The sequence below is a fragment of the Gymnogyps californianus genome, chromosome 17 (assembly GCF_018139145.2).
Source record: "Gymnogyps californianus isolate 813 chromosome 17, ASM1813914v2, whole genome shotgun sequence".
NCBI classification, from domain to species: Eukaryota; Metazoa; Chordata; class Aves; order Accipitriformes; family Cathartidae; genus Gymnogyps; species Gymnogyps californianus.
In genome coordinates, this window is record NC_059487.1 from 7316270 (window position 1) to 7331900 (window position 15631).

General features: G+C 38.4%; 1 protein-coding gene across 1 annotated transcript in view; it reads right to left on the bottom strand.

Moving 5' to 3' along the window:
- Nucleotides 1–15631, bottom strand: part of SULF2 (sulfatase 2) — a 164454-nt gene that overhangs the window by 23230 nt on the left and 125593 nt on the right. Inside the window, exons 7-11 of the mRNA XM_050907570.1 lie at nt 12441–12591; nt 10377–10552; nt 6536–6664; nt 5509–5565; nt 4712–4841 (exon numbers count right to left, since the gene is read on the bottom strand). Coding sequence (XP_050763527.1) covers nt 4712–4841; nt 5509–5565; nt 6536–6664; nt 10377–10552; nt 12441–12591 — 643 coding nt within the window. The remainder of the gene's footprint in view (nt 1–4711; nt 4842–5508; nt 5566–6535; nt 6665–10376; nt 10553–12440; nt 12592–15631) is intronic.

Here is a 15631-nt window from a genome sequence, read left to right on the forward strand (position 1 = left end):
CTGAGACTGAAGCCAGTCTCCTGAACTCCAGCTTGTTGTCTTTTGCACTAAACTACACTGCTACTCATATCAGGATATTTGAAAAATTTGAGGTTTTTATTAAATGTTGGTATTGATTTTGGCAAGCTACTTGCAACAACCACTACTGTAATGACAAGGAGTTTAAAAATCTCAGTTAACAAGAGATGCAAATTTCTTGGTTTTGTGAAGCAAGAACATGCAAAAAAACCCATAAGTAAAATAGCCTCTGGAAATCATTATAGGCTATTTCTGGCTAAAGGAGGAAAATAGTTTTGTTAATTATAATTCCTGATAAGGAATACAATCCTTGAATAATAGCCTTAATAAATCATCATGATTTTAATTTTCATGGTTTGTTGCCTTCTAATTTTATCAGTTTGAGGGCTGATAAAATTTTTAATGTATGAAGTTATCAACAAGTCATTTCTTGTTGCAATCACAGATTAAGAACCGGATCCTGAAAGTTGCTGAGCATGTGCAGCTCGCACTGGAACTCAGGAACTCCAAAGATCTACCTAAAGAGCTATTAAAATTATCTGGACTCTAGCTGCCTTGATATGCTTCACTTACCAACAGAACCTAAATTCTTTAGTAACCTCAGGATATCTCTGCTAGGTACAAAAGAACCGGACAACCACAAAAGATACACAGATCAAAAACTTTCTTCCCAGTTTTTAAAGAAATTCCTTATAAAACCTGACTTAGGTTCCTAGGTCTGACTAACATAAGTTCAAGCTACAGTGCACTCAGGAAAAGGAGAAAGTGTAAGTAATTTTTTCTACTGCTCCACCCTTGGCACTAAGCAATGGCTAATGATGATTATGGTGGCAGGAATATGATCTAGAGGTACCACTTACGAACTGCTGTAGGAAAGCACATATTGATCAGAATAGTTTTCATCACTGCTATGCCAAGCTATGTCAGAGAATTGGGGGGATCAATCGAGTAAGTGACATGCTTTTACTTATGATATCTTCATGCCGGTTACAAAAGAGAATATCACTTCATGATCCTGGTACAGCACAAAGCAATCAGAGGGAAGACTGTGTATCAAACCTTTCATTTGAAGAACATCTGAAGGAAACAAAGTGCAAATTTTTGCATTTTGAATGTTCTCTTGTGAAAATTGTCATATAAAATGATATTTTTAATGCTATTTAAAGGCAAATTCTACTTGTATCAGATTTGCACATAAATAGAGCTTTGAAAATAAAAAGGACTTGAAAAGGAAATAATATGAAGTCAGACAACTATTTTTCTTCACGAGTTAGCACTATTATTGTACTATGCCAGGTCCTGCTAAAGACAAAATTAAATTTTTTTTAGTGGGTTTTTTTGTTTTGTTTTGTTTTTTTTTTACATGTACAGCATAGATTCCCTATAGCAATCAGCAGTGCTGCAGGTATTGCATGTTTAACAAATGTGCACAAAGACTGCAAATGTCTTAGAGGTATATTTTGTGCAGCTGTTGTTATGATACTGTGGAGTTGCTGGGAATACTCTACAGAGCAATGCTGATATCATAATTGGCTTCCACAAAAGCACATTAATGCAGGCCGCCAGATAAAAGTGGGTCAGCTTCCACTTACCAGCCAGTTTAGAATGAAAGGCTGAACTACACTGAAGAGAAAAAATTTGTGTGGAAGCCATTAGGTACTAGGATAAATGTTTTTTATTTCATGTGGGAAGAAAGAGCTCATCTCTTAAATCCTTGAATATAAACGCTGAGCTGCTCTTTCATCTGAGCCTACAGTCACCCTTTGTTGGATGCAAATAACTAACACAGACCAAACCCTACTAACCGAAAAAGAAAACATGGCAACACACAGATTCCCATTGCACTCAGAAGAATTTACATATATTAGTGTTGCCAAAAAAAAATCCCACATAATGGACTCTGAAACAAGGCTTTAAACGGTGTGAATAGCCTCATCTCCATGATCCTGGTGCCCTCTTATCAAAACGATTACAGGTCAAGGAGGGTGACAGATTTGCAAAGGAAGAGCATTTTGTGGTGATACAACTGTATTCACAAACTTGCACGCTCACAAAGCAGAAATTCAAATTCTCCGTCTCACGTTCAAAGCTTTCTTTACCTCTCCTTTACTCTAAGCTCTGTCCTTGTCTCTTCTCATTCATTCCCCTTCTGAGTCTTTGTCCTCCATTTGTGCTTCTCATCTCCTGCTCACACTTCAGATTCCCTGGCACTGCTCAGACTTTTCCGTGCTGGAATAGCAGGTCCCCAAAACTTGTTTAAGTCAAAAAGAGAGAGTCCCAATGACTTTAGCAAGCTTTCACCTAATTCTGACCCAGACTTGTCTTCATCTTTGCATCAGGATGTGAAAATTCACCTTTTGCATTGAACACTCCAGATACCGTTAAATGCACGATAATGAAGTGTCCTGCAGGATCAGGAGACATCTGCTAAATAACCACTGTATCAGTATACCATAAACTCCCCCAAGGCAGTGGTATGTTATTCATTTGGGCTCATTCTACTTACTATGCAGAGCTGTGAACAGCACCAGCAAACAGACAACACCCATTTGTCATTTGAGAAGTTAGTCTTGCTTCACTCTGAAAAGACTTTTGGGTGCACCCATATTTAGACACAATTTATCCTCAAATAAGCACATTCATCTCCTGCTATTCCTGCTGTCTAGACAGACTACTAGGACATATTCTCTAGAGCAGGGGTTAGATGGATTGAGATTCCCTTGAGAGCCCTTCCCAGACTCTAATTGACTTGATTGTTAGGCAATTTTTCCTGATGTCCAACTTAAATTTCTTTTTTGCTCAATTTCATCCTATCACTTCCAATTACGCCTGACTGAACTGCTCAAAACAATTCTTCTCCTCTCTGTCTCCTGACAACGAGGATGCAGCACACACATCTCTTATTAGCACACCTTCACTTCGGAATTTATTGGCAATTCTGAGTATGGAGTTGACATTTTATGCCCACTTCTTACAGATGTCAAAGATATCTTATTATCCATGGAAGAAAACATAAGCCTGTGAATGTGTGTAGACGATACAGGGCCTTCCCCCTTTCTTCCGTAACTGAGACATGTGGTAATTAGAGTAAGAAAGCCTGAAGGTAGCTAAGTTACCTTATGCAAAGAGACAGCTTCAGTGACAACATGGACTTGGAAAGTCTCTCTTCCCCTCTGTTCTTACAATAACGTTCAAAATAATTGGGAAGATGAAGACAAAAGGAAGAAGCTGAAACATGTCTCAAAGGGAAAATACTGATGGAAAAAGAAAAGCTGTATTTCCCCAAACTACTTACTGGATGATGTTGTAGCAGAAACAATGACTTTTCCCCCAGTTTCTCAAAGAACATTGCAAATTCAAAAAATAATGGCTTACTCCCACCCATCCAAAATTTCAGCTCGAGACATCTGATGACAATAAACTACTGCACAAAATACTTCAAGTTCAGTATTTTCAGGAAGAACAGGACGTTATAATCTCTCTGTACACTAAATCTGACAAAGAAGCCACAGGAGGAAAAGAGCATCTGGAAAATGCTTATACATATAAATTGGATCCAAACACCTAAGGAACAATGGACTTATTTCACAGGTGCACTGAACTATGTGATCGGTAGAGCCAGAAGCAGGGAGTCTGGCCTCCAACAGTAGAAAATGAACTACTGTAGCCTAAGTAGCCCATTACTATAGTCTTGGTAAGCCATTTAGATCATGTCTGCAAGAACGGTTATATTCCACAGACTGACTTCTCTGACAGCCCTCTGAGCTGCCAGGATATGAGGTAATGCCAGTCTAATAACAGACACATTAGCATGTGGACCCATCTACCTTCACCCCTTTGCCCACAGGTCCATGGGCAGAATGTGTTACAGTCCTTGGAAGGGGGTACTCTGACCGGTACCTGGATGAGAAAGCAATGGCACAGAGTCAATTTTGCCATGTTTCCAGAGGATGAGAATTCCCCCAAGAGTGGAGAAATCTCCTCAAGAGTGGAGCTGCTGGAGATAGCTTTGCTATGCCTTTGCACTGCTCTGGTAAATTTGCAAAACCTTCTCCTGTGCTGAGATTATGTATTGATACTACTCTAAATTTTTTTTTCCTGAATTTCTTCTACATAACTTGGATCTAAAGTGAACGTATTTTCATATCTGCCCAGAACAGTTATGTAACAACAAGAGAAATGACACACAAGCAATGATCTTTGTGCCCGAATACACAGACTCCCTGCAGTCATAATTGCATGTGTGTTTTCACAGTATATTTTTGTTAAGAGGAGGGATATATTGAGTTCACAGAATGTTAGTTTCCCATTATTATACGTAATTCCAAATAATAACAACAAAATGAGTTAAATTAAGAATTCAAAGCAAAGTGAGCTAATCTGTTAGGTTCATTGTAGCTTCTCACCACTAATGAATCCCAAACCACATTCTATTTGGGGAATAAAACGTTAAAAGAGCCTAGGCAGTTCTCTTAACAGTAGTCAGGAATCAATACAGAGGCACTTGAATCAGCAATTTCCTGACTGACAGTCAATCTCATAAATGCTGTAATATGGTTTTGAGCAAAGGCCACAGAATGAGCCATTTGATTTATAAGCTGGCATTGATGACAAGGTGAAGGACATTGTCACAGTTAAGGCATTAAGCTTAGCCCAACTACAACTGCTTTCAGTCAGGGGTACAATGCCCTACCTGGCCAAGCTGTTCACAAGCTGTTTGATACTCAGCTCGCTGACAGAGGTCTTTCACACGCTGGTATTTGGGTAGAAAGTTTTCTTCTTGGGCATCTACCTTCTCATTCTCCCTCTTATGCAGCAGTTTACTAGAAAAATAACAAAAGAATTATTTTTGCATTAATATTAATTCCAAGATATACATACAGTTTGCTGAAAAGGCTCAGAGGAGTAAGTTATCTGCCAAGTCCATAGCATCACTGGTGGCCAAAACTTAATAGTCCAGTAGAAACTAGCACTTATCATGCTCTCAGGGAGCATACAAAAACACGCAAAACCAAGACAGTGTGTTTCATGTCTGATTGGCAGGCAGTCACAACAGTCGATATAAAGAGACCATATTCTCCTCACTCTACAGGGCTGCATTTTGCAAACCCTTCATGCCCCGTGTTACGTATTAAGGCAGAGGCATAGAGGGAATGGCCAGCAGATGAACACGCAGAGAGGAAAGGTTGTTCATACTCCCATGATACAAGCAGGAGGGTCAGGGGGCAGCAGCTGAAAGAAAAACGGGATGCCTTTCCATCTCTCAATCCAAGTAAAACTCCCCTTCCCCCACCCAAACAGCACAGTTATGCAGGCTGTAGGCAAAGGCTATACATTCCCTCCAATCACTGCCATTAGGCATACTGCAGCCGTGTCCCTGCTGGCACAGCTAAATGGCTTTAGGTCTATGGTGGAGTGCTGCTTTGGCTTTAGCTATTCAGTGTCCTTCTATTTAAAAAGACTGGGCTTTGTGATTAACACTTTCCTTACCCTCTTTCCACTAGGAACGAGTCTCTCCACACCTTCATCTTTTTCTTTAAATGGAACCTAGGAGGAAACGAGGAGAGGAAGAAGCAATTCCCACAAAACCAGTAATCAAGTCATGCCCCAGTTTTCTCTCCCACCCCCAATTCAGATGAGAAACATTACATATAACTGCACAAGGGGACATCCAGCTTTATGAAGCAGGCACATACGCCTCTCCAGTGCAAATCATGAACAAACACAGGACAGATTTGTTCTCACAGGGACAAAATCCACAACAGATTCACACAGTACAACTATTTCAACATAAACATGTTTAAGGCACAGGGGATTAACTGAATTGTCCTTGATCACAAAGGATCGCAAATTAAATCAGGATTTCCTGACTCCAGTTTGGGCTCTTAACCTGCACACTACCCACAAAGTATCCTATTCTAAAGCAGCTGCTCCTTTCCCCCTCTCCCTCCACCCAACTACTTGTAAAGCAAATCTCCTTCTTCCCTTTTTCTGCTGATTTTCTCTAGCAAGTATCCAGTCTAATTCTCTTCCTCAGTCTTTTTCCAATGAAAGTATTGATGGAAGGTCTCAAACAATAATTGTGCAATTCTGAGTGCTAGCCTGTCTTTATATTATAGTCTGATCCACAACCAACCCTTTCAACTCAATTATTCTACAATTTATTCAATATGAAATGCTTTGCTACAAATGAGGCCACAGAGACATTTAAAAATCTGTAACTCACATAGCTAAAGACCTTCATATGTAGCCCTCTCACTGCTACACAGATTACATTTAGTATATCCAGATGCCATATATGCCATATAGCTAGTATATGAACCTGACAAAATGAAAATAAAGAACTGAAGTCAGTCACATATTGTCAAATAGGTCTTTAGATTTTCCAGTGAATGATGTACTCATATAGATGGTAATTTTATTATATTTTCCTTTAAATTTGCTCCATGTTGCTGAATGCTTGCTCAGTCTCCTCTAGAAACACATGCATATTTCCACGCACGTTTCCATTTCTTACCTATTCACTGGTCTCTCAGAATCCAGAAGCTTTAGAATGGATTTACCATCCATATCAGATGGAATATCCAATCCAGCAATATCTAGAATCGTAGGTGCGAGATCAATATTCAACACAATGTGAGGATTCCTGAAAAAACATATGAGAGAACCTGGTTTAAAGTCTATGCAATGATACCAACCAACTCCAGCTCTTCCACAGAGACCAGGGATCTGAAAAGGCTTATTTTGTGACGTCTGTAAAGAAGAAAAGAGGGGACAATCCAATTCCTTTCCATGAAGGGAATTAAAATGTAAAATATAGGTAAGTTGCATAACCTCAAGAGGGACTAATATGAAGATTTAAAACTTTAGCACAGAGCATTTTTGAGAAAGCAAAGTAGTTCAAAAGGCAAAGTTAGTTAATTATTGCAAGAGAGGGTTCAAAAGTCTTCAAAACATGAGAAAGCATTGGAAAAACTCCTTGGGTGTCTTATAGAATCAAAGTGTCTGCCAAATATGCTGATGACTTTATTAAAAAGTAGATTTGGCAGGTAGCACATGCTTTATCTGTTTCAAAATACGGTATAGAAATAATTACCTCAGCTCATCTCAAAGCAAGCATGTTCTGAAGAGAACATGAGGAGAAATATATTGCTAGACAGTACAGTAAATAACTAAAAAAGTTGCTGTTAATGTAGAGTGTGAGACAGAAAAAGGAAAGGGATCAAGTAAGAAAAAGCAGAGAGGAAGCAGTTATGGAGAAAAAAAGAAAAAAAAAAAGAGAGAGAAAATAAAAGAACAGCTTTAATTGAAATAATATCAATCTTCCCAAGTGCACAGTTATCAATTCTGCAAACACTAAGAAACAGCCACGCCCTGTCACTTAGCAGAGTATGGCATGTGCTCCTCAGCCACCACAGTTAACAGGACAGTATCTGAACTCAAACTGACTTCAAATTTGGATAAAACATTGGCATCAACTCCTGAGTAATACAGATAGCTCCTTTCCCCAAATGCCTTGAACTGCCACAGCTAAATATGAGTAAGTTCACAGATCAGAGCATCTAGTTGCACAGCCTGGCATTCAGTAGCTAAACAAATGTCCAAATTTCTAATCATGTGACTTGATTTTACTATGGGTCTGGTTTTGCAGAAGTGTTTTCAGTTTATGTTGAACCTTACAAACTTATTTCAAATATGTCTATGACAGTGTTGTGTAATTACTCACAATATTACATATATACATACTGTTTATCAGCTGTGTACTATTTCTTTTCCTTATTTCTTTAAAAAGAAAATATCAAGGAAGGCACTCAATTTCTTAAAAGTGGGAAAAAAAGAAAGTAAGCATACTGCTATACAGACAGTCGTCTACAGCACTGAACATAAAGCATCACCGTGCTACGATTTGCAGGCACAAAGGAAGGATGGGACCAGATGGGCTGCTATACATGTCAGTGCAGAATTCTAGCTCAAAATACAGGACAGAAGAAAGCTGCTAAATTCACACTAATTAATGAGACACCATTTAAAAATTACTACATTTTTGAGCAAGCAAGCAAACAGGCACCGACAAGAGCATGGATGATGAATTAAATTGATGTACCTAATTTGATTTTAATTACTAATAATTGTGGTGTAGCATATTTGGTAATAGAAATGAGAGCTTAGTAATGACTTGCTACAGTGACTGCTATTAAATCTTCATTGGTATCAAAAGGGAGTCATGACAATTACTCTGCAGGAAAAACATAAGGTTCACACAAAACATTGATGATTGAAGTTCTATCATTTAAAGAAAATCAGGCTGAAAGGGAGGATCAATTTATTATCTGCTATATCCCCCTCCAAGGTATTTTATCCTGTTCTTCCTATTTGTTGCACTGTGATGGGCTCTGTTCTGGTAGACTCTGTCAGGCTGACTCCTCTGATTCTAACAGAAATATTTTTTCATCTTCAGAAGCCATTGAAAAATAAAATTCAGTGGGAAGGTTTCACAGCTTTTACTTATGTCTGGGTGTAAAGATCCTTGAACTCGAGCACACATGAGGTGGCTGGTCTCTAGCATGGCATGTTGCAGACAAACTAGCTTAGTCCACTTGGGACGTATTAGCATTGCCTCTCCAGTAAGACCAAAAACCGCAGTCGAAGGGAAAGAGAGCATGTTCTTCGAAGGCTAATCCAGCTCACTTGAAATTCTGTGCTGCTGCAGACAAACTTCTTTCAGTGCTGAGGTAATATGTTTAATTCCACCTGAGGAATCCCTCCCCTGCTCTTTAGAGAAGTAATATTGTTTATTTCACATGCATAACTGTTGTAAATAAATTAGACACGTAGTGCAATATCTACAGAATTTAACATTTTTGTGCCTACTGATAATGTGAATCAGTGAATTTAACCAGCAAATGGAATGAGATCTTTTTATAAGCATTTGCTACCGTATTACACACGAGATCTGTTCCTCTGCAGTAAAGAAAAAAATTGTGTGGAAGACTTTGTGTGTGTTAATTATGCTAAAACATGCACACTGATATAAATAAAAGGCAGCAAATTATGGCACTCTGTCCAAAATCATTACTTAAGTGCAAATATTTGCTATTGAAATAATTGCTTAGAAAGTGTATTTACATAATTTCTTAGCTGATCAAAGCTACCATTTTAATTAACAGTCATATTCTGCATGCTTGCGTGCATCTGACAAACAGCCCTAACCATGTAATCTCAAAGGATGAACCAAAAAGAATCTTTTGTGTATGATAATATATGAACTATTACGTACATTCTTCACACACTGAAACAAGTGGCTCCACTTTAATGTTCAGCAATAATTATCTACCGTGGCAGTAAACATTACACAATGTATTTTTTACCTTGAAAATGTCACAGTTATGCATATTATTTGCACCCCTCAAAAGGAGGCAAATAAGCTGTCGTGGTTTAACCCCGGCCAGCAACTGAACACCATGCAGCTGCTCCCCCCTCCCCCCTCCCAGTGGGATGGGGAGGAGGACTGGGGAAAAAAGGTAAAACTCGTGGGTTGAGATAAGAACAGTTTAATAACTAAAGTAAAATAAAATATAATACTAACTACTACTACTAAAAATAATATAATAATAATAACAACAATAATAGTAATGAAAAGGAATATAACAAAAAAGAGAGAAATAAGGCCCAAGAAAAGACAAGTGATGCACAATGCAATTGCTCACCACCCGCTGACCGATGCCCCAGCAGTGATCCACCCCTCCCGGCCAACTCCCTCCACAGTTTATATACTGAGCATGATGTTCTATGGTATGGAATATCCCTCGGGCTAGTTGGGGTCAGCTGTCCTGGCCATGCTCCCTCCCAGCTTCTTGTACGCCTGCTTGCTGGCAGAGCATGGGAAACTGAAAGATCCTTAGCTTAGGATAAGCGCTACTTAGCAACAACTAAAACCTCAGAGTGTTATCAACATCATTCTCACACTAAATCCAAAACACAGCACTGTACCAGCTACTAAGAAGAGAGTTAACTCTGTCCCAGCCGAAACCAGGACATAAGCGTTTCCTAGATTGGACATATTTCAAAGTGGCTTTTTCAACAACATCCACAAAAGGGTAGTGGCTTGTGCTGCACACCTACACAAGCAAAAAGGCAATGGCATAAAATCTTGACTATGTTATACCAGCGCAGGCTATCAGTTCTGCTCTCTGAGTAGACATATTTTTCTGCCAAAGATGAGCAGGAAGTCAGTCAGGACGGGCAGAACTTTGTGCCTCCATTTGGATGCCAGGTCAATATGACTAGAGATGTGAACATAAAGGATTTTTCTGGTCACTACATATGCATACATACAGATAAAATAGCCAAGAACTTACAAGGACCCAGCCTCCACATTTGGACCTCGGACATAGAAAGGAACTCTGATATCAAACTCATATGGCATTGACTTTCCTTTCACCAGCCCAAACTGCCCAATATGATAACCATGGTCTGCTGTGTATATTATATACGTATTGTCCAGTTCACCTGTTTCAACCAACGTATTGTAAATCTGAAAAAAAGCAAAACAAAATATGAAATTCATTCCACTGAGTAGCACTATATGTAGAATATTGGATATAATTTTCTGGCTATGTGTAATATACAAATAAATAACAACAGTTCAGGACGGCACTGAATTATCACAATGAACCATTCTGAACAATCCATAATCACATAATAATTTTACTAAGTGAATATTGTGGCTATTACAAGGCAAACTTCTGTTTTCTGTTTTAAGCTAAACACATTAGCATGCCACCTTTTCAAAAGCGTTTGGGTTCAGTATTTTGCATGAGAGCTGTCAAGATAGTACTAAATACATACGGTAACAGTGATAAAAGTTTCAAGGTGATAAGCATTTGTGAAATTTTCTCTCCACCTTTATCTTTTTCCTGCAGCAAACAATTTTAATAAAATGACAGCATTTTGAATCTCACACTTATTTAAGCAACGCTCAACTATCTAGCCTTCAGACAAATGAGTCCCCATTATGCAGAATATTTGCAGTATCTGTTCCAGATAAATATCACTCAGTCATACTCTCCCACTATGGAGAATTAAGAGGGGCTTTAACTCTGTTTGCGGTTGCTTCTATGGATTTGCATGAGAATCTTTTTGTGAAATGTACAAACTTGAGCACCAAAGATCAATTTTTATGTGACATTTTCACTTGCAAAGGTACGAAGGTGGTAGGGCACCACCAAAGTGGTGCCTCACGCAGATCCAGAACACATCAGCACAGAAGAAAACAGACTCTGTTGTTGCTGTTTTGGTTTGGGGGGGTTTTTTGGTTCTTTTTTGGGTTGTTTTGTTTGTTTGTTTTTGGTTTGTTGTTTGGGGTTTTTTTTGTTGTTTTTTGTTTTTTTTTTTTTAATTTTGAGAGACTATTAGATGCATATAATTCAGTAGAGAAGATCAGGCTAACTGTGCGATTACAACTGAAAAACAATCCAACTGATTTTGCCTGCAGTGCATCACCCAAAGTGAAACCATTTTACTAAATAGAAAATCAAAATAGTGTAGTAAAATAGCCAATCTCCCCTAATGCTGGTATCTGATCCATCTAAACAGGTTCATTAATATGAAGCAGAGATCATACTTGCCTGAATCAGTAATTATAAGACATTACTAACAAGTTGATGCAATGCCATCCCGATAATCTCATCTCTACCTTACAGGACTCCTCTTTTTTTGAATAAGAATGCCAAGAGATAAGCACTGAATTGCAACACCTTTAAATTTGCCTTCTTACAACTAGAAACCCATTCTTTTTCAGAGTAGCTTTTAGCCAATTCAGACATTTCTGTTCAAGACACCCAGCTTGCACAAAGAAATTTCATTATTACATAATGCAGACGTAACAAAAAAAAATCTACCTATATATTTATTTACTTCTAACATTTAACATCCTGGACATGGTTTACCATGGGATTATTCCATGTTAGGACTCCTGTAGCATCACTTTTTGCTGCTGCTGTTGTTCTCTCAGAAACTCAGTGTTACAGGATCAAAATAGGCCCACAGTTACGTAGTTTTTTCCAACAGGTTGTAGGATGACTTTTCACTATCAGATGATACATTTTTAGAATTTATGATGTATGTTTTTTCAGGTGATCCCTCCCTCTTCCCCTTAATCAGTAGTGGCTCTGTGGCAACAAATCAGTTCGCTCACACCACCCAACTCACAGTACCTGTCTTTAGGAGATGAGGATCCTTACACACTGAATAGAGAGACAAAATCCTCAGAGGTGAGAGGATTACACACTATTAAAAAACTGATGCAGTCCTCGTCCTCCTCCTCCTTCCTTCCCCCCTTATCTTCATATACAGCACAGCTTGGAGCTTAACTCAAGAAACAAGCACCTGTTTAGCTAAAAAAAAGTGACTACTAATCTTACCATCTCCATAGAGTCGTCCACAGACATGAGCGTTTGAAGGCGCTTTCTCTGTAGCATGTTAGTGAACTCCATGTGTATAGGTTTCATGGGACCTGTATACCTCATTATCCAGTGCTTGTCGGGGTTTGGAGCATAGTTATAACTGGGAGTGCTAAGGAACAGAGAGAAAACCAGAATGTTTTAGCAGTGTAGAAAAAAGCCATAGTAATGTATACCAATAATTTCTGTTTGATCAACACTATAGGACTTTGAGGCACACAGGAAAATATTAGATTTACTTTGGAAAAGTCTTATACTTTTATGCTCTATATGAAAGACGGGAGAACAAAAACAACTCTGTGGGGAATAAAATGTATTAAAGGAGTAAATACATTGTTTTTGCAATGTCTTCAGACTAACATGGATACATTTCAAGGCCAAGAGACTAGCCTCAGAAGTCCAACTCCACAAGTATGATCTGCATGAAGCAGGTACTATAGAGTTCCTACTCATGTAATTGCTTTGCTTTCACTCTGCCCACATTAGCACCAAATATTACAGCTTCTGCAAGCTGTTTAAAAATAACTATAGAACTTGCTGAAAAGGTTCTACTATGTTCTTTAACAGCTTTTTTGAATTCAACATGACTGGCTACTTGAATACTTTCACACTCACATATCCAGAGGAGCACAGGCACCCTACCTAGTGGTATCAAACTGCATGTGAGCTCATGGCAAGCAGAAGTGGATACATAGCTCGATTTTAAAGACCTGCCAAGAAAAGCAGGGGTGAGGGGAAACAGGACTGTATTTTGCAGACACTTCCCAGCCACCAACTCCTTTGTGATCATCAGAAACTTTAATTAAAGTCCCTGCAAAATCCCAAGAGCTGGATTCAATGTCCTCCTGGAATCTTGCTGCCCCTCCAAGTTGTCATGATCTTGGGACACCATTAAAGTGATGAGGAGAAATATCACTGATTGTGCATAATTTCATGTTGTTGGCAGTTCCAGAGATTGCTTTTCTGTGCATAATTATATTGCTCTAGGTTAGCTGGATCTAAACAAAAGATTTATTTTGATGTATCATTACCATGATGTTGACTCTCTGCATCACCAACTCACTAGAAAGCTATATTATAGCTTACATTTGCAAGAAATATTTTTTTTACTACTATATCTATTCCTAAAAAGTTTGTTATTACTTAAGAACCATCTTTATCAATTTCTTCATACCCTGGCTCAAATACATCACCTGCAGAGCCTAAAATACTAAAAATTATTTTTCCTAAGTGATTTGTTGAGGCTTCCTTTTTTCATTCGAAGCAATAAACTCAGTCTATGCAAATGTGCAAGCCAAGAGGGTAACACAGTAACACAGGAAAAAATAGCAGATATTCAGTTATCTTCTTCTTCCCAACACACAATTTCCTGATCAATTCAGCTCCTATTTGGCAAATATCTACTGTTGTTTTTGTATATGCAACAGAGCAGCTGGGTAAGTTATTAAGATAAACAATGGTAATAAGTTGAAACTTCTCCTCAAAATACCGTGTATCTAACCCATCTTTGAATATGACAGGTAGTCTTAGAGTTTTAATATAAATATGAAATTAATAATCTGACAGTGAAATGTTTTATGCCAAAAGCCTCTGTTAGATGCTATCTGAAAAATGTGCGTAGGCGGCAAATGGAGGCTTCTTCATATAGGGAGGAAAGGGCTGGTGTTTATTCTCTCTGTATTGTTAATAGCCTCTTGAATTTCAGAATGTTATTGTGGCTGAAATAATGACATTGCTCCTTTGAAAATGCTGACAGTTATGGAAACTGTTGCTATGTGATGCCCAGAATGAATCAAAAATGCTTGGCAAACTCCTTTGCAGCTTACTTTGTGATTTCCTGGCTGATTTGAAACCTCCCACTGTTTAATCCAACCAAAGCCTGTGATTTTCTTTGATTACTACAAATGTAACCCTCTTACACTTAACAGATTTGTCTGTCTTATGGGAAAAATACACAAATATAACACTCCTAGAAGTTGGTTAAGATAACCTCTTCAAATGTACTCAGAGATAAGTCCTAGTCTGATTGCATTTGACCTTGGAAAAGATGGGTGGTAAAATGTACCCTCTATAGAAATAACATTTCTGATCACTATTAAACTGCCCAGCTGTTGCATTCTCTGCAGCTATCAGTATAGGCAGTAAAAAAGGAAAACCAGCCATGTAGCCTAGGGATTTGCTACGTGAATGCTAGTTGATGTGAATAATTTTCAAACAAGAAAAGACTGAAGATGCACACGAAAAGTAGCTCTATAGAACAAGATGGAGAGACTGCAGTATAGGGTGGAATGGTCATACCAGCTACTATATGTAATAGAAGCCAGAGAACAACAGCATAAATTAACAACAGAAGTACATACCAGAGCTCCCAAGCAAAGAACTACTCTGTCAGTCTATGCTAAAATCCATACCACTAACTTTTAGCTATTATTACCAATGCTACACAATGCAGTATGTATGTCAACCAGTGTGAGCATTACAGTCACACCTGCACTTGCTTTGTGGATATAGCTCAAGAATCCGCTTGCAGACTTTGTCAGTGCTGCCACAAGACGAGGTACAGAGACATGCCACATGGTGTACTGCCTTCTGATTCCGGGACTAGGCAAAGACTTTGTTCAGGGTATTGCTTACTGCTTTAGGGCAATTCATAAGAAGTGTTCTACCTGTGTTCTGATCCTTCCCTACCATATCCACATGACAACAAAACACTTGAGAACTGCCTGCACCCCTTTATCATTGACAGATTTATCTGTCACTGAGAGATTCCCTGGAATGTGGGAACAAGGGAAAAAAATGGAAAGTAGAGAACTAATTTGTACACACAGTGAGGGAATGATGCACGTTCTGCTTTTTTACATTTAATCTTAAACCCAGGCCAATGAAAACCCTTACAGATTATTATTAAGTAGTGCTGGGAAAATTGTTTAAAATAAGATTCGCCGTTTCTTTGCACAAGATGTACGTAAAATCCTATTTTATGTTCATACCCAAAAGAAAAACACAGTTCCTTAATTTACTAAGATAATTTGTTTCTTTACAAACAAAACTTGTTTCCACGAAGTGACACTTCCTGTATAATTGTTATCATTGTAAGAAAAGTCACCTACAATGAAAAATAGTTTTGTGTAACTGCTTTATAATCAGGAAGA